Source organism: Alternaria ethzedia (assembly GCF_023757985.1).
Source record: "Alternaria ethzedia strain BMP 0044 chromosome Unknown scaffold_53, whole genome shotgun sequence".
In the NCBI taxonomy this organism is placed as follows: Eukaryota; Fungi; Ascomycota; class Dothideomycetes; order Pleosporales; family Pleosporaceae; genus Alternaria; species Alternaria ethzedia.
Window position 1 is genome coordinate 56,468 of NW_026056246.1, and position 27,192 is coordinate 83,659.

Genomic DNA, 27,192 nt, shown 5'->3' on the forward strand with positions numbered 1-27,192 from the left:
GAAATTGAGAAGATATTCTCCGTCCAAATCTATTAAGCTGTTAGCACCACTCATACTCGGAGGTAAGACAGAGAACTCCTTGTCTTAAGGGGAACTTCGGCGATGGGACTGAGCGACAATATCTAATATTCTCATGCTCGTGTATATTAGCTGGGAAGCTACATACTAATAATAAGTTAGCTAGAAGTTCTTAAACGTATTTATGACGGCTACTTTACCCTGTACTACCAACTGCGCGGGCAGGTAAATTGGCCACGGATGTTTCGTCCATCAACAGAAACGATAAAACCTCCGCATTGGTGTGTTGTTGACTCGGTAGATCCAGATGCTTGATGTCGAGTGGGAGCAGATACAGGGTATCATTGGTGCCAGAGAAGCCGGTGGATGCGTTGACTTTGTTGGTCCCAGCTAAATCCCAGCCGCTCGCACTGATCTTTTGGGGGAAGTGCTTCATCTCTTTCGGGAAGACGAGGTACGAGAGATAGTAGTCGATGGCCTTCCGTGAATGTCTCAAACCTGAGAACACTTCGGCGATGCATTGATCTCGATTGCGTATGGAGACGCCAGAGAGATGCCTGAAAGCCTTGGGAAGACTCGAAGATGCAGTACTCACGATCTCGTCGTAGTGAATTACCGCTTGGTCTGACTTCAAAAGATGGGTGAGCGTTTCGAAAAGATCATCCTCACCCAAACCTTTGGAGTAATAGGAGAGTTGCGTCAAGACGATGACCACATCCTCATGAGAGAACTCACTCCTAGGCGAAGGAGCATCCTTACTGCGGAACGGAACAGCTAGGCGAGTGCTTGGGGTACGGTGACTGTCCAGGCCAAAGTCCACACGGTATCGCTTCTGGAAGACGAATCGTAAAATATCACCGGCGAACAAGCCACGTAGGAGAAGGATTGCCGGCTTCGTTGTCTCGGTCCAGAACATGCTCTCTTCCACCGCTTCAATCTCATGTGCTTCAAGTTCTGATACGGAGATATAGTGCAAGATGGCCGCTTGCATGGCTGGTGACTGCGTGCGAGAAGGAGTTCCTATGCCCGACTCGACGACCCGTGTCGCAAGAAGATACACAATTCGATCAGCAGCGTCAGTTCGGAGGAACCTGATCCTGGGATACATCCCGTCTCCATCGCTCTGTATATCAACAGCCTCTTGCAGATCTTCTTTCACCCGCTTGGCCACATTTGGAATGAGGGCTAGAACTTCCTGGATGATTAACCACCGCTCAGGGGCGTAGTCAATCGCTCGCTGGGTGCCCATCGTGTAAACAGACTCGAATTTGGTAGAGAAAACCTCGTCGCTTTCGTCGATACAATCGCAAGACACGTCGTCGAGCCATTTTTGAGTTGCTAACAGTGACTGGGCGGTCTCTGAATCGTCGACAAGTACGCATTCCACAGCCATCAACCTTGACGATAGGATATGCTCTGGCTGGGCCAGCAATACACCGCGCTCGCGAACACATTCTTTGTAGATTTCGTGGATGGTGTTGGCATCTTGAGCATTCAGTCGGAGGTTGCGCGAGAAGGGCAGTTGGTAGATCTTTCTGTTCAACAGGCCGCCAAGCTTGGCGATCAGCATTGTCAGCATCTGTTTACTCTGGGGCTTTCCGACGATTACTCGCACAAGCTTCTTCTTGTCGCCATGGAAAGCGCTCAATATGGGCAAGATGGTCGTCGACTTGCCACCTCCCATCAGCAATTGAAGCACAGCATTATGACCATCCTTTGGTGAACGCATATGGCTCGCAATGTGTTCCTGCTCTTTCCTGACAAGCATACCGCTCTCAGCTTCCATCAGCAGAGTTTCGGGATACTGGTATACATCCCAGTTGGAATGGCCAACGTGTCTGAGCTCGTCGAGGAGGTCGACAAGGTTATTGGATAGGCGGAACAACCTCTGAGCGCGTTGCAGATTAGTGATAGCAAGCGCATACCTGATGACAGTCTCTTGCCAAGGATATGACAGGTTATCGAAGCAGTCTCTATGGAGTTGACTCAACCAAAATTTAGGATGAATTCGTGGTGAGAATTGTATCTGAACACCGACTTCGCTGCTCAAATGGTCCTTCAGGGCGAAATTGAAGTCTGCGATGTGTTTCTGGCAGTCTTGCAGATACCCTTGAAGCAAAGATTGGGCGTTCACAAGCAGTTCGTCGCGCATGTTGTTGTTGGCGACGTGCGCGTCCAAGGCTATGCAGCTTGATCGTAGAGTCTCCACATACTCTTGCTCACACACAGACTTCGCGCCTGTCATAAGATGCTCACAGAAAGCGGAAAGTCTTTCGCTCATATCAGATTGGTTCTCAGGACGCTGTACCCTCGCGATGGTCACCTGGGGTTCGCAAGGTGGAACGAGACCGGTAGTCGGAGGTGGCGCGGCAGCGAAGATGTCCAACGCGTTGTAATGATGTATGTTTTCGCCAATGTAGCCTTTCTGGGGTGGAAGAGTGAGTACGTGGCGCGGCGCCACCACGCTCGAGGCAGGTTGGTGCGCTATTACCGTTGAAACGTGGGCCAAATAATCCATGAACTGGCGATTGTTGTACCAATGTTCAATCCGTATCCGTATTGCTGCCATAGACTTGGATACATTGAGATATGTGGTATACTCCGTCGCTGATGGTGTTGTGGGACTCTGTACTGGCCATTGTGCCGATAGACTGCTCACAAATCCCTGTATGGCGTTGTCCTTCCGATGTTCGAATGTTTGCTTCTTCCTATCGCGATGCTGCCGCTTGTTCTCTGAGTCTAACTTAGGTAGTGAAGCTTCGGCAGATTGTCCATACTGTTTGGATTCGAGCCGCAGAGTAGCGGTGATCTGACAGTCCTGGAAGTCATGCCCCCAAGCGAGGTCAAACTCGGGCACTGCAGGTGGCTGCACCGCTGAGAAAGCCTGCGGTGATCTGTAAAACAGAGCCAGAGCTTGGATGACATCGAAGTCGGCATTGTCTGCGAAGGCCATTGTGGAAAGCCAAGTGGCGAGGTTGTAGTGATTGACGTATGTAGTTACACCAGTCAAACCTTCCTGTAAAGAGCACCAGGCAGTCTTGATGTGCTCCGATGCGAGCCCTAACCATTTTGAATCATATCCAAGACGTCTGAGATCATACATATGGTCCACTCCGTGAACAGTAGCGCTAGCGATATGTTTCTGAACAAGTACGCTTTTGAGATCGGGTATGGGGTTGTGAAGAGCAAATTGATTGCGCAAGATCAAGCTGGCTATCACATAAGCTCGTTCTCCTCTCTTTGGAATCAATTGGATGTCACGCGCAGCGTACTGCACGTCTAGCGAAGAGGTCCATTCCTCTGCGCCGAAACTCGCAACTCGATATGTGGCTGTGCGAACTGCAGATCGTTTGTCCAAATCGGGGTTTGAAGCCTCCTGCAACTTAACATGGGCCATTTGGATCCCTTGAAACATCACGTATTTGTCTGGGTGAAATACTTGCATCCGAGCAGCTTGCTCTAGTAGGCCTGATACTAGGATCCGAAATGAAGGGTGGTGCGCGAGTGAGGGGAGTCTCGCGTCCCACCTCGTGGTCTGCATTTCTTCCAGATGTGCAGGGTAATAGATCCTCGCGCCCGATAGGTCTGCTATACGAGCCAGTAGATCCAGATCTTCTGACGTGAGAAGGTCGATCGATCGTACCGCTGCAGACCTGAGAATTGAGATAGCAGATTCGGTGCCGGTACATCCAGTCAGAGGATCCGGAAGGTAGTGAGACGTTAGCGCATGCAGATAGCACAGCATGAGGCGGCTCTGCATGCTTCCATCGCCATCGATCTGACCCAGAGTTTCGTCCATATGATACGCGCGAATTCGAGTCGCGGAGTTATCCACCAGCCGAACCGTGGTATGTTGGGAAATGGATTCATTGCAAGATGCAAACGGTCCAGCAGGTATCTTGGATGTGATCGCAAAGTCAAAAAACCCGTGCGGGATAAGAACCATACGATTCTCCGTGGACCTCAGTATCAACCTGCTCTGCAAGCCTACGAGGGTGCCCATCGTTTGGTCCGGATCAACAACCATGTTGCGATACTGGCGAGAACGCAAATGATTGTCATTTCCATCTAGATCGAAAGCGATCTGTAGGCGCGGTAACTCAATCTCAACGCGAGAATTCGGTGTTTGATTTGGATCAAGAAGACGTATGTGCATATGCAGCGGCTTCTCAAGTGGGGCTAAAACAGCGGCTATCGTACGAGCTGTGTAGCTGTTGACATCGATCATGATAGTCTCGCCTTTGACCAGTCGCCATGATGATGCGTGTCGGACGAGACGCCACCACGCAGCATCAATCTCAGTAGGCCATGGAGAGTACAATGGTTGAAAGATGACCTCTTGAGCTTCTGAATCATAGAAGTGGACTGCATCTGTCACCAAAGACTGAGGTAACAAGCCTTGAAAAAGACGTGAAGGAAGCAACTCGAGCTTCTTGCCATGTCCGATAGCCAACAGAAGCATGTCATCGCCACTCATGCCGAAGTGAAGATTGTATTCTTTGTGTTTCATCTTCGCCGAGAACCTTAGTCCAGGCTCTCCTGTCGGCACGACTTCCAGGGTTGATTTACCGAACAGTGGCGCGTACATGATGTGGCGCATGTATTCTGAGGGCAGTCGATCGAGAGGAAGTCCATTGACAAGCAGCTCACCAGTAAACAAGTTAAAGTGTACTGGCAGATGCCCTGACTCTGATCCTGACCTCAATGACTTAGTATGAAGCCAATGTTCTTGATGCTCGGGGAGCGCTTGCCAACCCTGAGGTGAAGTTGGCTCGAACGCAAACCAGTTCGCGGTGATAGCCTCCGAGAGACCGCGACTATCCTTGAGAATAAGGGTGCGTAGCGTAGGTAGCAAGCGATACATCAGACGATTCCAAGCTCGTAATGTAACGTTGAACAAGTCTGGGTGCTCGGATAGGACTGCCCCGTGCTTCTCCTGAATGACGATCGACGATTGAAGCAATATGGAAATTGCCGACTTTCGCTGAAGAATGGTCGCAACATCAGCTTCCTCGACGTCATAAGTGCTGATGCACAACAGCGCGATCTCCAAGCTTTCGTTAGGCATGGCAGCCGCCCTCTCAGTCAGCGCTCTCAGCCAGGCATGGCAGACAGTGTGCATGTCGACCAGGAAGTCGATTGCACGAACGCGAACTTCTAATGCTGATGCAAAGCTCAGCACCCTTCGAGCGAGCAAAGAGAATGTAGCTGCCGATCGCCATGATTGGCTGTTCATTCGAATGCGTTCCAGCCCTGTCTCTAACTGTCGAAGCATGGCATGACCGAAAGAAGCCTCGGCAAGGATCAGATGGCTTTCACGCTCGATGCGTTGGCTTGGCGGGCCAGTCTGCTGTACAGATTGTAATACCATGCATTGCGTTTCGATCTTCGTGAAGTCGACAGTAGGAATCGCAAGTTGAGCGAGTATGTTTGCGTAGACGATGTTGTGTCCCAAAGGTAGCGCTGCCAAAGCTTTGTATTCGTCGATGGAGAAGTGAACTGGACAGTCAAATAAACTAGCCTATATTTGAAGCGTTAGCCAGATCTTTGCTACATTACTAGGGTTCATCTGAATTGCGATCATGATGTATCTCGAAGGTAGTCCCGTCTCTCTGTCTTGCACTTTAAAGGTGTACAACGTATTGAACACCTTCGGAGTGCATTTTAACCAGAGTGTAAACGGGGCATAAAAGCCAATGTTTTGATATATCAGTAGGAGGCTTGGCTTTCAACTTACAATCACTTCGTTGGCTTGCTCACCGTCCGGTGAAGTTGGCGGTCGATGCATGAAGCGTTCAAGTGCTTTTGATCGCTCCGGCAAGTGGTAGATACAGTTCTCCGATACCTCCCCTGTACAACTCGGCTGTTTCGTAAAAGATCCTTCCCAAGTGTCATACATTTTGTATTGTAGCGCATTTTGGAGACAGACATTGTTGTCAGTCAAGTGTGGAATGGCCTTCTTCATCTTCCGGTGGGTAACAGTGTGGCTCTTGACTTGCGAGAGCGGCACAATACGCCGCTCATGATACCGAGAAGAAATGAAATGCGACAAGTCATGATGCATGTCGAGCGTATATGAGCAGGATGGTCGTGTCAAGTTCGCGTCCTTGTAGCCGAGAACAGTGGTGATGAGATAGGCTGTTGTTTCGCGCCAGTCGCTGTATGCTTCAGGAATCATCAATTCGAAGATCGTTGCTTTTGCTTCGGGCAATTTAGGTGAAAGTGGCCATTCGAAAAGCTCAACCGTGAGCCCATTTGCCATGTTCTTGGCTGTACACCTGTCGCAATTCTTGGAATGCTTCTGTTCCGTGTATCCATGATTGGAGTCGTATACCGATGTCACGTACTGACACTCGGTAGTCTCGTAGCGATTCATGTAATCTGCGTGTTGACGCTTGAGATCCACCAGCTCTTCACACTTCTCTTGACGCTTGGCAGCTGCATCAATCTCAATCTTCGATAGTGTAGCCTGGAGTGACTGGCATTGATCGTAGTATCTGACAGCGAAGGAAGAGAGGTGTCCAAACTCCCGAAAAACAGATGATCTCTGCTCTTTTCGTTGGGGGCGTCGTGATTGAACGTAGGATTCGACGGCGTGCAGGCGCTGTAGATGGCTCTTCAGAGGAAGTGTGAGGCATTGAAACTCTGTCAGGTCGACCTCAGGATCGTAGTCGAACAGCAGGGGATAGATATTACAGGCGATCGTATCGCATGCAACCCACAACTCAGTGACTGTGAGATACATGATCGACATACCGATAGGATCTCGAGCGTAGGCTTTACTGGCGGCTCCAAAATAGCTGGTAATCAGACCGTAGAGTCTGCTACACGCATTCTCATCGTGAAGATGATGACTAGCCCAGCCAGCAAGATGATGTTCGACCCAATCCTCTATAGCGGCTAGACGAAAGTATCTACCTTCATCGGTGTCTGATAGCTGCAGGCTAGTTGGTAGCTCAGTAGCGTGGTAGGATGGATACTCGTCGCTTGGCGAGAATGTAGATAGCTCAACTTCTTGTTGTCGGGACTTGATGCTGGATAAGAAGACATCTAAGCCCAAGAGGTACATATCGAGGTCGGCCTCAGGCTTCAGACTGGCGATTGCGTTGAAGTTGACATTAGCTCGAGAGCTGTCAATTCGATTCTGCCAGTGCTGCTTGATGAGTTTGTGAGCGTCGAGCATCTTGTCGTGGATATGCTGCGCCCAGCCTGGCTGCAAGCATCCTGTCTGCTTGAGGAGCGAGAACTTGCGCAATCGCTGAGTCAGCTTGGATGAGGCAATGTATATAGCCTCGCTATCCATTTCCTTCCAGTGGTGTTTCGCTAGGTCGATTATCCGTGCTAGCAGGAAAATCATGAAGGCTTTATAAAGACCGTCACCAGAGAGCGTGTCGGGTGCTTTGCGAGCGAACACCAGTTGCAGCGAAACACGGAGCAACAGCCACAAGGGAGACCGTCGCCACGGTGCCAAACACTGACACCAGAGGACTTCCTCACGAGTGTTCTTCGTGATACGCTTCACATCCATCGGCTCTCCGAAGGCGCTGATCATGTTCATCAAGAAGTCACAGGCCAGGCCCGGATGTGTTGTATCGCGCTCCTCGACCATCTGTACGTGGTTTTTGGTAATGTGAGGCTGGAAACCAGGCACAGGCTGCGTCGTCATTGTGGCTAGAGTACCAGCGATAGACTCAAGAAGCTCTGGGTTGACGTCTCCAACGGGTATCCTTGATGCATAAGCTGGGAACGTTCGCACTAGGCGACCTGGGCTCATCGCGGCCGCATTGGTTGGCGAAAGCTCGAAGAACTCGAAGTCCAGGCCATCCGAAGAGCGGCTCACAAGGATTCCGGCATTTTGTTCCTTGATCTCCAAGGGAATTGCACCGATTGTGACACCGTTCGTAGCTTTGACAAGAACGTCCTGTAGCTGACACTGACTAGTGTTGCCTTGATCGTCTCGGCAACCTCGAAGGTTATTGACAGTCGCTATGGCAGATGTGATAGTTCCAATGTGCTCGTGTTTGACGTTGAGCTTCAGAGATTCGAGGGCGTGGACGGCGATCTCGAGTAGGCCCAATTCGTATACGGTCTCACGGTCGTCCTGCTGTGGTAGCTTCGGTGGTAGAACGACGTGATGGAAGGCATAGGCCGTAGCTGCAGCCGACAACATGGCGTAGGTAAGCGCGCTCAGTGAGCGCCTTCTGTAGTAAAATAGTTAGCCTGTACTGCCGCGTCCAAAAAATAGAGCGCAAGTATTCAATGTAGGTGTGTACAGCGCTCATCGCAGCTGGGCTGGAAGTGCACCACGTACCTTAGGCCCCAGCCAGTAAAAGTGTGTATCGAAAACCGGGGTCTTCGCTCAATTACGACTCTATGATAACGGCGATGTTGTTACAGTTGCGATCGAGGTAATGAGCGTGAAGCGTGTTGCTGTTGTAGCGATAGCGGTGGTGCAGGGCAAGAAATGGAGCGAAAAGGCAGCCGACGAAAAATTTGCAGCGCACTTGAGAAGCGCGCACTGGAAAGAGGAGAAATTTGGTCGTGCGCGTTGTTGTTGTGTTTAGTTAGGCAAACGCTGTCCACGTTCACTACGCGACCGCCGACTGCCCACCGCCGCAACATATTCGTCATTACCAGCGTCTAATCACGCATAATCTTCTAGACCGGCAAGACTGTTATGAGTTTACGTTGGCCAGATCGCCTCCCAGTTGTAGTCATAAGTGATCACCCAGGTACGTCCTGGAGATGAATACCACACCACTTTGGCACAGCCAAGACAGTACCAGGATCTCCGAATGGTTCAAAGGGCTCCAGAAACACTTATTCGATAGGAAGAGGTACTCGAAAGAGTGGAAGCCCCACGTGGTTTGTGACCGCATGCAATATCCGCCCCGGTTGACTGATTGATAGCACTGCAGATGACGCGACGCCAACGCGGACAGCGGCCGAAAATTTCGCAAAGGACGGCCATATCGATCCGACTAAGTAGGGGTATCGTGGATGTTGTGCGTTGACGCAGACCTCACCGTCCAGATGTCCCGTACTTTGGTACTCGTGTCAGCCCACAACTCTATCTGGACGGCATTTCTCACTCCCACTCAGCTCACGATCTTGGTGTACTGCATCGCTCTCGGTCGAAGAATTGATGTCATGGCTTGCATCCTTCTCTTGTTGATGGCCATCATCTGAAAGACGTGTGCCCGCGAAAGGCTATGACGTCACGCGTTACGGCGAAGCTAGGCCGCGCAAGACGCGTCTGCTGTGTCTCGTTGACATTGTCATGGAATTGATGCGTGCAGTGATGATGGAGCGTCAGTATTCGAGACCAAGAGGATGGATGTTCGCATGCGAAGAGCGAAGCGTTGATGTGTCGTTACCTAGGTAAGAGCAACCTCGGGATCGAGCCTACAAACGTCGTCAGCCTTGGCATCCGCGCTAACTGATCATCGGAGGATGAGGGGCGTTTTTGAGCTAGCCAGCCCGCGCCGTACAGCGCGTGTTCTCATCCTTGCATCCCTTGCCTCCTCAACCCTCCATCGCATTCGGTCCACGAGTTCTCGTACGTCTTTTTTTTTGCTGCATTGCGGCTGGCTCATGAGATCCAGGCTCTGGAGCTGTGTGCCCCGATGTCTGGACTATTTGCGAAGACCCGCCTCGTACATACGGGTGGCACGACTGCCTCGCTTGCGATCTACTGCATAGTTTACATGCTGGACATGCAGACGGCCCTTCCTGCTTCCTCAATGGGCAACACCCCCGGTATCCGGAAGATCTAGGTGCGCTGGATCGACATGCATTCAGATGTATTTGAGCCGCGTAGGCGGATGGTTATATCCGACCGAAATTCTTCATAACCATCAACGTTCGCCCATTGGTGCCCATCAGGTTCACCTTTTGCTATCCTCCCATTACATTCAGAATGGTACTACTGGTAGGTGTCGCAGCTTTGCTGTTTGCTGCGCCGTCCATCGCAGCAGGTGCGGCACAAAGCCTCTCTGGTGGAGAGCAGGCCGCCTGCTCTAAGCTGAGATCTAAATACCCCGACAGTACCTTCTCGCCTGGAACTTCCGGCTACTTATATGAGACACAAGAGCGTGCGATAAGATCCTCGAAAATTCGGCCCGATCTTCACTAACAATTCACAGCATACTGGTCAGCTACGGTGTACAGCAGCCCTGCATGCGTTTTCGTTCCACAAAATGCCCAGCAAGTTGCCTACGCGGTCACCACCATGACCCTAACCCGTTCCAAATTTGCCATGCGAGGTGGAGGGCATATGCCAATTCCTAATTACAACGGGATTGATGGCTCCGGCGTATTAATCTCTTCTTCCAATCTGACGACCTTGTCACTCTCCTCAGACAAGTCTGTCGTCTCTGTCGGACCCGGGAACAGGTGGAGAGACGTTTACGCCTATCTGAAACCATCTGGGCTCGCAGCTGTCGGTGGTCGTGTGGGCCACGTTGGTGTTCCTGGCTTGTTACTCGGTGGCGGCATCTCTTTCTATTCATCGGAGTATGGATTCGCTTCCGACAATGTTATGAAGTATGAGGTATGTCGCCAATCCTCTGTACAAAGTTACACATGACTAAAAATGGGTAGTGTGTGCTTTCAAGCGGTCAAGTCGTCGAAGCGACGGCAACGAACAAGTACTCAGATCTCTTCTGGGCATTGAGGGGCGGCGGTAATTCGTTCTGCATCGTCACGCGATTTGACTTGCGACCTGTGGAGGGCAGCGACGTTCACGTCGGCATCGGTCAATTCGATCAAACTCAAGCATCCGGCTACCTGGACGGCGTGTACAACTTTGGGAAATATGGAGGGTCTGACCCAAAAGCTGCCATTATTCCGACTATTCTTACCTTCCCGGCTGCGAACATGACTGTCTATGCGGCTGCGAAGTTTTACCACTCCGTCACTGACAACCCGAAAGTATTCGAGAACTTCACTGCGCCAAAGCTCACCCCAGTTGCTGATTCATACGCACTGCAGCCGTTGTCAGACTACATCTCAGCTACAGATGCCCTGCAGCCATTGGGACTGCGCCAGGAATTCCGCACCCTTTCGTCCGTTGTTGACCGAAAGGCCGTGCAGCTCATTCACGACACCTTCGTCTCCGGTGTCAACGCCAAGTTGCCCAGCGTTGCCAATCTCCAGGCCTCGATTACCTTCCAGCCCATCACTAAGGCATTCCTCTCGCACAGCGTGAAGACTGGAGGTAATCCTCAAGGCATCGATATTTCGAAAGCACCCTTCTTTTGGATGGTGGAGAACTTTACTTGGTCTTCAGCGAGCGATGACGCGAAAGTGCGAGCTGCTGCTGATGAGATTACAGCGAGCATAAACAGCTTGCTGCGCGCGGGATCGTACAGCGCTGACTATCTCTACATGAACGATGCTGGGAAGGGTCAGCCCATTTTCCAGAGCTATCCCGCTGCCAACTTGAGGAGGCTGAAGAGTATTCGTACCAAGTATGACCCTCTCAAGGTATACACTAACCTCATGCCTGGTGGTTGGAAGGTCGCCGATGCATGATGAACGATCCCCATGATCTGGTTCGGCGATTGTGTACAAAACTCTGACAATACAACCCATGCATCTCCTATGAATATGCGGTGTATCGTCCAACGTCTTCATTAACATGCTTCACGATAAGCTTAATCGGGGAAGGAAGGTACAACATAATCGCACCATGTCCACCCGCGAGATCGGTTCGGCCGCTGCGGAACCTAGGGAGATGGCTTCTAAAAGGGCCGAGATCAAGTTATGGTACCGGAGGTGCTACTTCAGTAGGACGTTCGTAATGCGAGCAACACAAAATGTCATGCAGGGTCAGCTTGGAAGAATTGGGCCGTAATTTTGCCGCCACCTGCGTGCGCAGTTGTACCTCGCCGTTCAACCCGTATCAACTGGTTGGACTTGGCTCGCCATCGAATGCACGCCATGTACGGACGGATTCATCGAAGACTACCATGTAGGAAACGGCGTATCTGCGGCACCCACCGTCTCATAGATCAGGCTTCGCGATGCAAACCAGGATGGGGCCGAATGCGAATGCGAGTCTTGGTGTTGAGATAGTGACGAAGGCGACATGTACGACGATGTTAAGACTAGATACATATCTTGCAGGTAGGCCACTCGGATCGCAGTATCATCATTCCAGCTGAAGAGATACTGAGTCAACATCACGATGGCGCTCAGTTACACCGATTTGATGGTAAGTCGAACAACAACAATACAGTTCACAGCTCTAACTCCTGGACAGCAGTTGATATGGACCCTTTGGGGTGTATCATTCCTCTGCACAATCCTCAGGGGCATTCTGCGATGGAAGTCCCAGCACCGACTCTTCGCAGACGACTACTTCGTCTTCTTCGGCTTGTTCTCCTTGACTGCCCTCTCGGCAGTCATCACATGTCTGCTTCCACAATTCTTTCATGCGCAGGAATACTCAAAAGCGGCTATATTGGATGGGCTTACGCCCTTGCCACTACTGCCGGATGAATTTATCGAGAGAACACGTACGTCGCTCAAGTTCATGTTCAGCCAGATGCTATTGTTTTGGACTACATTGTGGGCTGGTGAGTGGGCTTGCTAAACTGGTGAGCAGGCTATCTTACTGATACGTACCTTTAGCCAAGTTCTCCATTCTTTTCTTCTTCAAACGGCTGGTCATAGGACTTCCAGTATACATGCGAGCATGGTGGGCGTCCTTCATCCTAGTCCTACTCCTCTACCTCGCATGCATCGCCTCCAACTTCCTAACCTGCCGACCACTACCCAAGTACTGGAGCGCAAGTCAGTACCCCACCCTCATCCTTCTCCACAAACCCTTCTAACCTGGATAGCCGGATGCAGCGACCCCGAAGACCTCATCCGAGCCGACGCATCCATCAAGTTCGCAACGAGCGCCGACGTCATTGCCGACGCCCTCATCATGCTCCTCCCTCTAAACCTCTTACGCAAACTACAAGTCTCGCCCCAACAAAAGTTCGGGCTGGCAGTTATATTCTCCCTCGGCACCATCATTATCGCTTTCGCGTTCGCGCGCCTCGCACAAGTCACAAAGGCTACTTCGAACCCTGATCCGACGACCCTTGCTGATGGGCCCGTGCTACTCAGTATGTGGAGTCACATCGAGTCGTCTGTATCTATCATCGTTGCTACACTGCCGGCGTTCAGGTACTTGCTCAATGGCAAGATGGGGCGGACACGACCGAGTCCTTCTGCGCCGCCGGTGTATGGTTCTGCGGAGCCAGCTTCATCGGGAGCACAAAGCAGATCTCGTCGTGTGTATAGTATGCATAGGTGGAGTCGAAATACCACGTTGAGGTTGCCGAGCAGTGAGCAGGATAGGAAGGGAAGTAATGAGTGGGGTAGTGAGACGGAGTTGAGGCCTATGGCTGGGGGAGGGAAGGGAGTTGACATTACCGTCGAGAGAGAAGTGGGGTCGACGCGGCTATCGCTTCCACAGCGTTTAGATTCGTTGCCGAGGCTTGGGAAGGTAGTTTAGAGATGGTGTTCGTACTCAACCATTCTCGCGTTTCGAATTGTGCTTATGACTATATCGAGTACCCAGTCTCGTGTCTCTATACGTTGTTGTCAGACTCGTCCTCAAGGCTGAGTCATTTGGAGCGCTTCCTAAGCAATCATCGTATTGCTCATATACCCATGGCTAACCATGATCCTCATTGCCTGTGTCTGAAATGAACTATGCGCCCCCCAGCTCTGGTAATCTTAGCAAAAAGATACCCTAGCACGATAGTGTAGGCCGAACCTACAAAACGAAGTCGGTAAGCGAGAGCGTCAACCGTAGAGCTGTCATGTTTGGCCAAGACTGAAGACAGCCGTTAATGCAGTGGAGATCTAGTCATCGTCGTGAAGTGGTCCAAGCCACATAGGCCGCGGGCCATCATGCATCCTTTGCTGGTAACGAAGAGCGGGGTTAGGAGGTAGATCCGCACACACCGGAAGTTCGATCGCACACGTGTAGAAACGGGCACTAAGGAACCGACAAGCATTAGGCTGAGACAAGAGGAAGATCTTTCCGACCGATGTCATGGGATGCAGGGGAAAAGATTGGCGGTGGGTAGTCACGATAGGTCATGTCAAGGGTCAGAAGTTGTGAAGTCAAAACTGTTCATTTCCGCAAACCATGTATGCTGTCCCGTCTCGCGAGGGTATAGTGATATAGATAGAACGCCGTAACTAAGTAAACCAAGGAGCCACAACCCACGCACAGCGTTCCTGCGCACTTGCCCAACACCAGCCAGAAAAAGAACAAGACGTAACGAAAGGTGAGATCAGAGCCAGCTGATGCTACAGGCGTCGTGCTATTGCGCAAGAACCTTGTCAACAGCAGCACCGGCTAGTAGCTGAACGTCTTGTATGCTGCCCTTGACGTCGATGATCTCCACATCCTTCAGTTGCTTGCACTCTGTCTCGTCGGGCTCTTCCAGCGCAGCGAACTGGCTCTCGACCATGGCGTCCTTCATGTAGTGGCCTTGTCTGGCGCGAACGCGGGCGAGGAGGGTCTCCATGTCGGAGCGGAGGTAGACGAAGTGTACGTTGGCGTTTGGGTCCTCGTCGTAGAGGCGGGCTGTGCGGATGACGTCGCGGTACTTCTTCTTGAGCGCACTGCAGGTAACAACGACGCCCTTGGCTCCGTTCTTCAGTGCAGTGATGGCCTGGTCTCGTAGAAGGATGAGCCAGTCCCAGCGGTCTTCGTCGTTGAGAGGGATGCCGGCGGCCATCTTGTCGATGTTTGCTTTTGGGTGGAACTGCGAAGACGTTAGTACGCATTAGGTAGATTGAAAGGGTATGGCTAACCTCGTCGCCCTCGATGTAGTCAAATCCATATCGGTCTGAGAGGTGCTTTGCAACCGTACTCTTGCCGCACCCTGCTGGACCGGTGACGATGAGGATGTGGTGGTGGGTTGAAATGGTCATCTTGGCGGTCTCGGTCTCGTTCATAACAGCCATGGACTTGGATGGCGAGCCTGTATTGGAAGCCGGTGGTGTAGGTGGTGATGCATATTGTATGGGCTTTGGCTGCGATAGATCGACGGTTTGCATCATGGTGGTACAGAGTTTGGAGTTTGAGTCAAACTGTTGTGGAAATGAGTGTTTGTAGTACGTGAGGCTCTTGTATGACGCTAATGCTTGAGTTGGGCTCCCGAAAACAAAGGGACGGGTGTCGGGTAGGGTTAATATAGTATATTGCGATATGGTCGGGACCAAATATAAGTGTATGCAGACTGTAAGCAATCAACGGCGCCCCGATTCGCGCTGGGGCGTGGTGCGTTTTAAGGCGTGGGACCTTGGAATACTGGTCTGGAAATTTCTCCCGCAAGCCATGACGGCAACGGCAAGGGTGAAATGCGATGGAGCTTGTCGTTATTCTGGGAGCCAAGCCACGATGGCACGCTCCGAAAAGCAAACAGCGAATGGCGAGCAAGGGCGTGTAGCTAGTTTCAGTAACAGGCCCAGCCGGCTGTAACAGCCGCGAAGCCGGGGCTGGAGAGAGAGAACTTCGGCGTTTGAAAGTGGACCTGTCGCGTGTGGGATGACGAGTAGCGCATCAGTCTCCCCGCATGAGGACCCCAGTCCTTCTCAGGTACTTATGCATCCCGCATGCCGGTGACCACGACATGCCAGCGCAGACTTGAGTTCTGAATGCCAGGCAACTGCAGGGCGCTCTGCTGAGTAGATTGCGATTCGACTGAGCATCTGCCTGGAAGCAATAGACTTCAGCTCACCGCTTTGACTCGCGGTACGAAGCTGTTTGATAATGGCGCGTGGGGGTTAGGCGAGGAATCTCAAAGTGCATCGGGCCGGTGAGGATCGAGGCTGCGAACAGTGTTTGAGTTGCGATTAGTCGATTAGTCTTTGGGGCGGCATCCGGCAGATGCTCCGGATAGTCCAGACGGGTGAGAACGTTTGAGCGCGACGTGCAGGCAGACCCGATCAGTCACGACGCCGCGATATTGCAGCTGCTCGTGTGCAGCTCACCGCCAAACGAGTGCATATTTGCTGTTTCGTATGCAGGTGCCCATCTCCGCAGGCTCGGGAGGGGCATGTGGAGGACCATCTGACCCGACGAGAGCAGCAGTCAGACGTGACGTGGACCCAGTGAAGACCGAAACAAGGATACCTGGGGGTGAATATGACGAGGTGGTGTTGGTGAGGCATCGGGGAAGGCGGGGCAGGATGCGCTCACGTGACGGGCTCAACGCGGACAAGCGTCATCAGCTGTTGCCATGGATCTGGGGCGCAGCTCTCCACACCACGGCCATCCAGTCGAGCGCCGCCGACCACCGACGCGACGAGTGCTTCTGATACCGCTTCCGAACACGCGCCAATCGACCGGCACTTCTCTGGCCCGGAATGTCGTACTTCTTTTCCACCCCGGTCGACATCGACATCGTGCTCGAGGACCTCGACGACCGCTCCGCCGTTGATGTCAAGCTCGACAAGAACCGCAAAGAGAAGGTACCGCTGTACCTCGATGGCGAATCAGTCAAAGGCCAGGTCACCGTAAGGCCCAAGGATGGCAAGCGCCTCGAGCACACCGGCATCAAGGTGCAATTCATCGGCACCATTGGTAGGCATCCGCCGTCCCGGAGCTTCACCATAGCTATATCTGGGCGCGCAGTGCTGACATAATGCGCCAGAGATGTTCTTCGACCGCGGAAACCACTACGAGTTCCTCTCCCTTGGCCAAGAGCTAGCAGCCCCCGGCGAGCTCCAGCACCCGCAGACGTTCGACTTCAACTTCAAAAACGTCGAGAAGCAATACGAATCCTACAATGGCATCAACGTCAAGCTGCGCTACTTTGTGCGCGTCACCGTGTCGCGGAGAATGGCAGACGTAGTCAGAGAGAAGGACCTCTGGGTCTACTCCTACCGGATACCGCCCGAGACCAACAGCTCCATTAAGATGGACGTCGGTATCGAAGACTGCCTGCACATTGAGTTCGAGTACTCGAAATCGAAATACCACCTGAAGGACGTCATTGTGGGTAGGATATACTTCTTGTTGGTACGGTTAAAGATCAAGCACATGGAGTTGTCCATCATAAGAAGAGAGACAACGGGGGCTGCGCCCAACCAGTACAACGAGAGCGAGACGCTGGTGCGCTTCGAGATCATGGACGGCTCACCGTCGCGAGGTAAGCACAACGACTCTTTTGCGACAGGCATTACTGACGACGTCAAGGTGAAACAATCCCCATCAGGTTGTTCCTCGGAGGCTTCGACCTGACACCCACCTTCCGCGAAGTCAACAAGAAGTACTCCACCCGATACTACTTGAGTCTAGTACTCATCGACGAAGGTATGACATACACACATCTCTACTCAACTGTGACTGACCTGTATCCAGACGCCCGTCGATACTTTAAGCAATCCGAGATCGTGCTATTCCGACAAGCACCGGAAGGCCTAACGTTGGCTCAGGAGCAGAACAAGCTGATGGCAGTGTCGTGAGGTTGTAGATAGAAGTCACTGCATAGATACTTGGAAGCTGTTGAGCGTGGGGTGTGGGATCTGCCAAAGGCTGCCCATCGACCCACCATGCGAATGTTCGGACCTCGGGATCGGGCTCAACATTGTACTATCACACCGCGGCGGCGGGAGCTTACGCAGACACTGGGGCGTTCTTCAGTGCATGGATGGTGCATGTGTAAATACAGCAATGCAGTCCTCCAGGGACGGCAATGTCGCAGGGAAATCATCGGGCAAACGTAGAAATCTTGGCCGAGTCTCCACATTACGATGCAATAGTGCGTCTTCACCTGCATGATCGTGGTGCACCATCGGCTCTGGTCCCGAACTCTCTGTCAGAGAAGTGTGGCTTGTGTGATTGTCTAGGTAGGCCATGAGTCGGCATCGCCGCTGCCGCTTATTGCGGCCTCTCGAGCGTTGTGGTGCTTATTGGTTGAGACTGTTCTTGAGGCTCTCGGATGATCTGCACCTAAACATTCCCTACGCGGTTCCTGCATCAATTCTTCTTACACTTTCCGAGGAGGCTTTTGATGACTCTTTCGCTCACAAGACACCATAATGTCAATCTGTCGCTCCGATTATGTCGACGACAAAGGCTTCAGCTCCGCGGAACGCGCATGCGACCCACAGTAAAGATGCCGATGTTCAGCAATCTCACGATCCGCACGACGCCACACTTTGCCGCAACCCTGAGGATCGCGATGGAACCCTTCTTATCAGGGCATACCCACTGAAGCTGAGTTCCCGAAACGGTACGCACCCACTCAACATGAAAACCCGTCCAAATGATTGGAATGTGTGATTCCGCGTCACCAAGAGTCGCTCCGAAATAATGGGGACGTGGGCTTACTAGGCAAAAGCTTCCCTGCAAATGACGTTTTGCATGGAATTCTTCACTTTCCCATGGCTTAATCGCGGGACTACTTTTTCACCATGTTGTACACTTGGCACCTCCCACGCCCCTGTTTTACTCCCACGTCCAGTACATATCAGATATAAGGTTGTCAGGGTCTGCTTGCCTTGAGGCATAGGAAGAAACGAGCATACAACATGTCGCAACAACAGCCGAACAAAGCTGACAACAGTAAGTTATTGAACAAGCTCAAATTTTCTCCCGAAAGCCAGAAGAGCTTCTTTCTCATTGGCATCAAGAAATTAGATGTACTAACCTTCTACAGGGCAGCAGTCAGATTACTTTACATCCCAAAGACCTGCAGCAACGCCTGAGCCACGACAGCAACCCTCGGCAACACGCATGCCATCGGGTTTGGCACAAAGTCGTTCCAATGCACCAAGTATCGGGAGACTTGACACCGCTCGTTTGGAGTCACGACCCGAGAATGAGCGCAGTACCACTACTGCAACGGGTATGACCCAAATGGGCACCATCAGAAACACGCCCACTGCTCGAAAGAGCCGGGCAACTCGCGAGAATGTTCGGCAAGAGCCGCCGCGACGACCTGAGAAGAAGCAACAGCAGACTGTAGACGTCGAGAACGATTACTTCTCACTGAACCCTTGGTACAATGAGCAAAAGTCAAAGCCAGTCTTCGGTTTGGGCGCGCCTTTGCCACGCACTGTACGTAAGGGTATGTGGTGGGGAAGAGGCGACCTGCGCAAGTCTCTGTACCGGGTCGATGAAGGGGATGCAGATGGTATTGCTCGGCAAGATGGCTTAGCCTTCCATGATGGCAAAGGTAAGTCTTCATATCCTCCCTTGATGTGACCTCTCTCAAGAGTAATCATTCTAACTAGAACGTGGACAGATTTGGAAGAAGATTCAGAAGACTCTCAGGAGACGCTAGACGGCGTCGGTCGCCCACACCAACGACGCGACCCCTCGCATTTCCAGACAACAGTCGACGGCCGCAATGTCAACATGAAACGCGTGCCAACAAGTGAAGCTGACCAAGTGCTTGGCCGCAACCAAGAACCAAACGCTCGCAGCCATGAACATCATGAAGGCCAGGAACGTGCGCCCGTCAACGAGCATGGCTTGGAGTTCTCTGATGGACGTGGGCAGCAGCAGCACTTTGGTTTACAAGACGGTCTTCCGCCGCTCCAGGAACACGATACGAATATGTCTTCACAGACTAAACAGGAAGAGAAAGAGATTCAACAACGGGAGCATGAGGCAGAACGCGAGTTCTACAACCAATACCGCAACCCTATCGCTAGGCTGCGAGCCAAGTACCCACAGGCACCTGCCGAGTTCCTCGCCGTACGTATCATCAACTCTTCTGACAGCAACCTTGCTAATACTGTGTAGACGTTTGTGTACCTCCTCATCGGACTTTGCGTCAATCTTTCAGTCGCCACATCTCAAGAAGGCACCGGCAGCTTCGAGACCCAAGCCTGGGGATGGGGCTTCGCAGTCATGATTGGCATCTACCTCGGCGGCGGTGTCAGCGGTTCACATCTCAGTCCCACAATCTCGATCTCGCTATCCGTCTACCGCGGTTTCCCCTGGAAGATGGCAATCGTCTACATCTTCATGCAGTTGCTGGCCGGACTTTGTGCCGGAGCTGTAGCTTACGCGTAAGACAAATCTTCTGCCGATCAAAACGCACCAGTTGCTAACTTCGTGTTAGCCTTTACGCAGATGCTATTCATGCAGTAGACCCCGGTCTTACCCTGGAGATGACCGGCAAGGCTCTCTTCCCTCAAGGACCCATATACTCCACCGCAACCGGCTTCTTCAACGACTTCGTCTACATGGCCATTTTCGTCTGCGTCATCTTCGCCCTGGGAGACGACCAGAACTCGCCTCCAGGCCAAGGCATGACAGCCTTCGTCGTCGGTCTTACAGGTTTCGTCACCATGATCGGGCTTGGCTACAACACGGGTCTGGGTATCTCGCCAGCGCGCGATCTTGGTCCAAGGCTCATCGGATTATGGGTTGGATACGATTCGGCCTTTGAGAACGGGTACTGGGCCTATGGTTCTTGGGGCGCATCTATTGCTGGTGCGCTATGTGGTGGCTTGATGTATGATTTGTGTATCTTTGTGGGTGGAGAGTCGCCTGTTAACTACAGGTGGCCGCAGCCGGGCGACATTAAGTGGAAGGCGAAGGAGAAGAAGGATAAGGCGAAGGATAGGATTCAGCAGGTGGCGTGAGCTTTCGCAAGTAATGTTAATAGTTGAAAGAAAACAGTTCGATGCAGTTACTCGGTAGATGTGCGGTGAAGATGTAGTTGCGTCGGTTGATGTGCGAGGAAGCTTGTGCGGCTCCGGGAATAGGACGACCGGAAACAGAGCCGCTGCGCGTCATGCCCAACCACCGATCCGCAACTTCTCCATTGGATATCTCACGATCATGACCTCTGGGGAGAAGGTCACATCCTATCGGAAGCTACACCGACTGGTAATCGTACGCTGCGCGCAAAGTTATCGCTAGCGATGAGCTTTGTGATGCTTTTGGAGTCTCATCTGTCGCATACCTTTCATCACCGTTACCACATCAACCACCATGCGATGACAGCAACAACCAAGAACACATGACAAGAGCACTCTGAAAAAACAAGAAGAATCACTGAAAGATGTCTATATCCCCACACACCTCCGACACGACCCCGTCGTCAAAGCCAGAGATGCTCCACCAAGAGCACAAACAACCAGACCGCAAAATCGGTTTACGCTCACGCCTTAAACACTTCACATTCGCCTGGTTCCTCTCAACAATGAGCACAGGCGGTCTCGCCCTCGCCATAGCAGAAACACCGCATCAATTCCCCGGTACCCATCCCTCTTCCATCCCGTCGCGCTTGCCAATACTAACAAACCCACCCCCCAGGCCTCCACCAAATCGGCCTAACCCTCTTCCTCCTCAACATCCTCCTCTTCCTCGCTCTCACCACCCTAACAGCCCTCCGCTTCCTCTACCACCGCACCCACTTCCTCACTTCCTTCCTCCACCCCCAAGAATCCTTCTTCCTCGGCTCCTTCTACCTCTCCCTCAGCGTCATCCTCGCCGGCATCCAAACCTACGGCATCACCCACGGCCCCGCTTACCCCTGGCTCATCGACGCCGTCTACGTACTGTATTGGATCTACGCGGGGGCTTCCCTCGCAAACTCCGTGTTCCAGTATTGGATATTGATTCAATGGGGAAAGGTCCGTCCTGTGCCGCCGCTGCCGAGTCTTTTCCTAGCGGGATATTCGGCCATGTTGACGGGGACGGTGGCGAGTCTTGTGGCGGGGAGCCAGACGGATGGGAGGGCGGTGATGGTGGTTGTGAGTGGGGTTGCGTGGCAGGGGTTTGGGTGGTGTGTTAGTCTTGTTGCCATAGTCGGTTTTGTACGCAATTTGCTGGATAATGGGTTTCCGCCGCCTCAGTTACGGCCTGCGTTGTTTATACCGGTGGGGAGTGGTGCGTACACGATTGTTGCGTTGATTGGGCTGGCGAATGCGGTTCCGAACAACATGTCGGAAGGGTACTTTGCGAAGCATCCTGCTGCGCCGGAGATACTTCGTGTTTTGGCGCTTTTCACGGGGGTTTTCTTGTATGTGTTTAGTTTCTGGTTGTTTGCTATTGCGCTGCTGGGGAATCTGGGGGTGATTGGGAAGATGCCGTTTAGTCTGACGTGGTGGGCGTTCATCTTTCCGAATGTGGGGTTTACGCTTAGTACGGGTGTGTTGGGGAGGGAGTTGGAGAGTGAGGGTATACTTTGGGTGGCGAGCGTGATGACGGTTTTGTTGGTGGTGATTTGGTTGGTCACGGTTGTGGGGTGTGTGAGGGCTGTGTGGAAGAAGCAGATTGTTTGGCCGGGGAGGGATGAAGATAGGGATCGTTGAGTAGTTTAGTCAATACACGGTTGTGAGTGTATATCTTCATGGAAGTGGATTGGCAGGACGTACAACTGCGCACGGGGAAGATGAGCAGCTCGGTATTCTTTGCATCATGATTCTATTTCTGTACCCCAGATTAGTAGTTGCCACATACATGCCATCAAAACCTAAGAATTACGCCGTTTCTAGAGCGATGTATACTTCTAGCTGGATAAAGTTATCGATTGAATTCGTGGGATGTGACCCAAATGCTAGATAGCCTGACCGACCCATTGCTCCCACGCCTCCACCCCAGCATCCACATCCAAAATACCCATATAATCATGCGTCCTCTTCAACACAGCCCGACTCACCATCACCCCCGTCGTCGCCGTTCTCCCCAAAAGATCCTCCTGCCGACTCTTGACAAAGCAAAACTGCGGCAGATAATGCTGCGAATTGATCTCACGCCCATTGCCCAGCTCGACAGCATTGCTCTTCCTTTTTAGAGGACCCAAGTGCCCAACGATAATTGTTTCGAGGGCGGAATCAGGGTGTGTTAAGTAGAGTTCGCCGAAGAGCAGGTTTGCGAACTTTTGCACTTGTAGCGAGATCATGGATGTGTTCCAGCGGTTGCCGTATCCGTTGCCGAGGCCGCCGACTAGGGAGATGCGGGAGCGGTGGACATGGAGGGTACGGAGTTTGGGGAGGCGGCGGAGGGAGTCCTGTGGGGGGTGAGTATACCTCATGATAAGTTAATGGTTTGGTAAGTCTTACTACGAAGTCTCTCAGGTTATGGTACCACAGCCCATCTGCCATTATAAATTCCTCGTCGATCCCGGCGGCGAATTGTTCTAGGTTGGGACATAATCGGCAAATAAGATCGAACTCTCCAGCGTCGATTATCTCGGTTTTGGAGTATAGACTCAGACTCGTGAGCTCCTTGCCTCTACTTTGTAGGTACTGTCTCAATCCTGGTGGTAAAGCTTCGAGATCGTAATGACCAAAGTGCAGACTGCGCAGGTTTGGACATGCTTTCAAGAAGTTGACCAAATGTATGTTGCGCTCGTCGTCAGTTTTGATGATGCTAATTCGAGGAACAAATTCGTTCAAGGCAACGTGCGTAAGATCGAACTGCTGGTTTGGCATTGCATTTGTAATGTCCGCCAGTAATCCGAAGGCTCCGGCGCATTCTACTAGGTCGAGCTTTTGCAGCTTGCTGAAATCGATGATTGTCGATAGGGAGTTGTACATGTGTATCAATGTCAAGCCAGTCAATCTGAGTTCTTTCAGTGGGAGTTTGGGCTGGTATGGTGGCCAGTCGTGGTTCCCGAGCAGCTTGGAAACGTCAGTGTCAATGTTGGCGCTCAAAGACAGGGATTGCAGGTTGCTTCCGACGGCTTCAACATAGTCGAGTAATTGGTTGTTGAGTGGCGACCCACTGACGATGTACATGTCCAGTCGTTTCAAATCCGTTTCGCGTTGACACACTTCTGGCAGTATGTTTATGGAGTTGTCGAAGAGATCCATAGCAAGACTGACTTGGAGGTCTGTGATGTTTCTCTGTTTCGATGCGAGCTTCTTATGCAACCGCCACGGTAGTGATCGTCGACCGAGGAAACTGTCGATGTGAGCAGGTAACACAGGACGGAATGTGTAACTTCAGCCCTACCGGAATGTGCGCAGGGCATTTGCCGGGATGAGATCTAAGACCTGCTCAAATCGACTGTCGCGTACTTCAGGATCTGCATTCGTGGCGCCAGAACCGGTCCAACATTTGAGGTCAGGTAGTCCAACACTGCCGTACTGGACGGACGTGGTTTCCTCGGCGATGCACTCATCTTCCACGACGAGTTCTCTGGTATACTGGAGGTTCTGTTTTACGTCCTTCAGTAGTTCAAGGATGTAGTTGGTGTTATTTTCGCTGAACAGGCGGATGTCGATGCGCTTGTAAAGCTTTTCGAGGGCGAGTTGGTTGAGCTCTTTCGACACCAAACATAGTGACTTTAGGTCGCTTCGGCTGTTAATCTGCTGTGTTCAGTATATCGCATGTAGCGAGCGGCGATACGGGTAGCATACGTAGTTGAGTACTCGTCTCTGGCAGTCGGTGTTGAGTTGCAACATTGTTGTTGCAGGTCAAAGAATCACGATACTCAGAACCAAGATTGAACTGGTGGGTGGCCTCTTTCAATGAACTTATTGCATAAGAGGGGTTGTAGCGACCACCCTTGCAGTATGCATCTAGATGCCGCGGAGCCAGAAGGATTGCATACACCCTTGCTAGACCTGCAGCCAATGCTATCGTGTCAGCGCTCGATTGACTCTCGAATAAAGAACATACATTAGCGCTATGTATGCATCCTCCGGCAATGCGCGTCGTTGCGGCATGTGGGAAGCTACCGTGAAGGAACGACGAGTCGCATCGGCTGCTGAAGCCGATCAAGGTCAGCGTTTGGTTCTTGCCCCAATCAGGAAGTTCCTTGTGACTGATTCAGGTTAAGCCTGCTCCACAACATGTTACGCGAAGCGCTCTCAGAACCGAATGGTACGATTGTGGATGCGACGTCTTCTGGGCAGAATTTGAAGGCGCTCAGACTATCTGCTCAGCTATGTATTCCTGTATGAGTACATACATTGTTCCCTGAAATTCGCGTACTGCTGGCAAAGTACAGCGGCTATAGACATGGGTCGTGGCTGATACATCGGCGTTCATGTATAAGCGCAATGCTGAATCGATGGTACGTGAGCAACGAATTCTCAGAACGCTTCTCCGGCCCACCCCTCGAATCCATCCGATGACGAAGTCCTAGGGAAGTCGATATCCAGGATATCCGTGTATGGCTGAGTCTCGCGCAGCATGGCCTGCGAAACAGGAACCCCAACCGGGACCGTGCGCCCGAGAATATCTCTCTGCTCGCCTCTGACAAAACACTGCTGTTGAAGTTCGGCTGCTGCTTCAGCGCTGGTCGCATGCCCAACGACCAGAGCATCCAGCTTTGAATGCCCTCCTCTGTGCATGTCCTCGAACAGCCGGTTGGCAAACGTTTGCATCTGCAAAGCCAATATATGAGGATCCACCAGTACTTCCTCTAGCGGTTGGTCGTCGTAGATTGGACTTTTGCCCATAAGAGTACTGTCTTCCACACGGATGTGGAGTAGACGCAGTTGTTGGAAGCCTCGCAGCGAGTTCTGAGACGTGTTAGCCACCATGTGAAGGACTGTCGGCTTGAAATGTGGTTATTAGTACTTACTACTACATTATCATAACTGCTACCGTTGCTCTCTGCTGTCAAGTCTTTTTCGTCAAATTGATACGCGAGCTGTTTAATCCCGTTCAGCGAGCTTCTTTGTAACCTGCTTAACAACATCTGGTTTTGCAATGCCACAGTGGGCGTTGTATCGACATCGAAAGAGATACTCAAGCTCTGTAGATTGTGCGGAAGCGCATCGAAGACGTTGAAAAAGCGGGCAGGGAAGCGCTCTTCATCTGGAAAGCGTAGGTGGAGACTTTCGAGACGCTCGCAATAACTGAAAAGAGTCATTATGGCCAACAGGTGGTCTTCAGTCAGCAGGGTGCCGCGCATGAACTCTAAAGCAATGTGCTTCAACTTGAACCTGTTGCCCTGCGCACGCTCGGCTAGCTCCAAGACGAAGTCTAGATTACCTCCCTTGTCTACGAGCAGCTCTAATCGGCTCAACTTGTAGAAATCGATAACATGGTCGAATGCTACAAATGTGCCCGGGACCACGAAATTGGCAAGCCGGAGCTCTTCGAGCATAGGAGTATATCGGGTGAGGTCGTCCGGCTCGCTATCTACCCATGCATCCAGCTGACCATTTAGTGCACCGACATTCGCCGCTGTCAAAGACAGCCGTTTCAGACTGGCGCCCACAGATTCGATGTTTTCGAAAAGAAGGATAATATCTGATTGATCATTGTGGTAAATGTCGAGGCGCTGCAGACCACAGAACACACGTGGTAGCTTCCCGAACGACCCAGGATCAGTGTAAAGGCTGATCTTGAGGTCTTGTATGTTGTTCTGATAGTTGCGCAGATGTGACTTCACCATCTGTGGTACAGGTCGCTGCGAAAGGTAGCTGGCCAGGTTAACTTTCACTCCGTAGTGTGCATTTACTGGTAATACCATACCAAAAGCGCTCCAGTTTATTATGATGCATAAATTGCAAGAACAAGTAAGCATTACCGTCCTGTTGGTTCTCGAAGTGCTCGATTTCCAAGTCATGGGCATCATCTTCCCATTCTTTGGGCATGGCCTCTGGGATCCTGATGCGGCCATTATGGATTGAGGGGAGCGGTCCACAAAGGCACTCGTTCTCTATGATGAGCTCTTTCGTGTGCTGGAAATGCGGTCCAGCGCCATGTAGATTGCACTCCCGGAGCTGTTCGATCGCTCCCGGACTCCATAGCTCCAACTTGATGCGCCTGTACAAGAGCGGGATGGCAAGGAGACGAAGTGCTGAGGAAGTCAAGCATAGAGATCTGAGATCGGCTTTCGTCGTTACCTGCCGCAATCAGTGCGAGCTCTGCAGCTTACGTGTAAGAGCAAGCGTACATAATCAACGATTCTCAACTGGAGCTCTGTCGGGATACCCGATAGATTAGGTGGGTATCTGTGCGGCTGCCCCGAAATATCCATCGCGTCTGGATCCATTGTGAAAAGTTTAGGCTACACGAGTCAAGAGGTACTTCGATGTTGGGTGTTGTGCAGGAGCGCGTGGAGTTGATGGAAGGAAAGTGTGCGACGCGACACCGGTAGCGGGGCATGGCTGATTACGGTATCGCCGAACTTTTACCGAGAGCAGTGGCACGGTCGTGAACTTTTGCGCATGCCCGAGAGCGAAGACCAGCTATCGAAATACAGATATTATGTAGTAAGATCA

General features: G+C 51.9%; 7 protein-coding genes across 7 annotated transcripts; 3 read left to right on the forward strand and 4 right to left on the reverse strand.

The window, feature by feature from the left end:
• Positions 1–214: 214 nt before the first annotated feature.
• Positions 215–8,188, reverse strand: J4E87_010644 (uncharacterized protein; the record flags this gene model as incomplete). Its single annotated transcript, XM_049382216.1, has 2 exons — positions 215–5,539; positions 5,756–8,188. The coding sequence occupies 2 exons, from the start codon at positions 8,186–8,188 to the stop codon at positions 215–217; spliced, it is 7,758 nt and encodes a 2,585-aa protein (XP_049228040.1).
• A 2,061-nt stretch (positions 8,189–10,249) lies between these two features.
• Positions 10,250–11,553, forward strand: J4E87_010645 (uncharacterized protein; the record flags this gene model as incomplete). The annotated part of the gene is made up of 2 exons (XM_049382217.1): positions 10,250–10,570; positions 10,621–11,553. 2 exons carry the CDS (start codon positions 10,250–10,252, stop codon positions 11,551–11,553), a joined length of 1,254 nt encoding a protein of 417 aa, XP_049228041.1.
• Positions 11,554–14,351: 2,798 nt separating this feature from the next.
• J4E87_010646 (uncharacterized protein) lies at positions 14,352–15,096 on the reverse strand (the record flags this gene model as incomplete). The annotated part of the gene is made up of 2 exons (XM_049382218.1): positions 14,352–14,798; positions 14,848–15,096. The coding sequence occupies 2 exons, from the start codon at positions 15,094–15,096 to the stop codon at positions 14,352–14,354; spliced, it is 696 nt and encodes a 231-aa protein (XP_049228042.1).
• Positions 15,097–16,404: 1,308 nt separating this feature from the next.
• VPS26 (Vacuolar protein sorting-associated protein 26) lies at positions 16,405–17,505 on the forward strand (the record flags this gene model as incomplete). Its single annotated transcript, XM_049382219.1, has 4 exons — positions 16,405–16,621; positions 16,692–17,189; positions 17,237–17,353; positions 17,402–17,505. The coding sequence occupies 4 exons, from the start codon at positions 16,405–16,407 to the stop codon at positions 17,503–17,505; spliced, it is 936 nt and encodes a 311-aa protein (XP_049228043.1).
• A 1,068-nt stretch (positions 17,506–18,573) lies between these two features.
• On the forward strand, positions 18,574–20,640 carry J4E87_010648 (uncharacterized protein; the record flags this gene model as incomplete). Its single annotated transcript, XM_049382220.1, has 6 exons — positions 18,574–18,607; positions 18,702–19,112; positions 19,167–19,220; positions 19,290–19,744; positions 19,793–20,061; positions 20,115–20,640. 6 exons carry the CDS (start codon positions 18,574–18,576, stop codon positions 20,638–20,640), a joined length of 1,749 nt encoding a protein of 582 aa, XP_049228044.1.
• Positions 20,641–21,854: 1,214 nt separating this feature from the next.
• On the reverse strand, positions 21,855–24,414 carry J4E87_010649 (uncharacterized protein; the record flags this gene model as incomplete). The annotated part of the gene is made up of 6 exons (XM_049382221.1): positions 21,855–22,261; positions 22,381–22,429; positions 22,665–23,015; positions 23,068–23,911; positions 23,963–24,318; positions 24,370–24,414. The coding sequence occupies 6 exons, from the start codon at positions 24,412–24,414 to the stop codon at positions 21,855–21,857; spliced, it is 2,052 nt and encodes a 683-aa protein (XP_049228045.1).
• A 633-nt stretch (positions 24,415–25,047) lies between these two features.
• On the reverse strand, positions 25,048–26,963 carry J4E87_010650 (uncharacterized protein; the record flags this gene model as incomplete). The annotated part of the gene is made up of 4 exons (XM_049382222.1): positions 25,048–25,479; positions 25,542–26,425; positions 26,496–26,814; positions 26,865–26,963. 4 exons carry the CDS (start codon positions 26,961–26,963, stop codon positions 25,048–25,050), a joined length of 1,734 nt encoding a protein of 577 aa, XP_049228046.1.
• Positions 26,964–27,192: the final 229 nt, after the last annotated feature.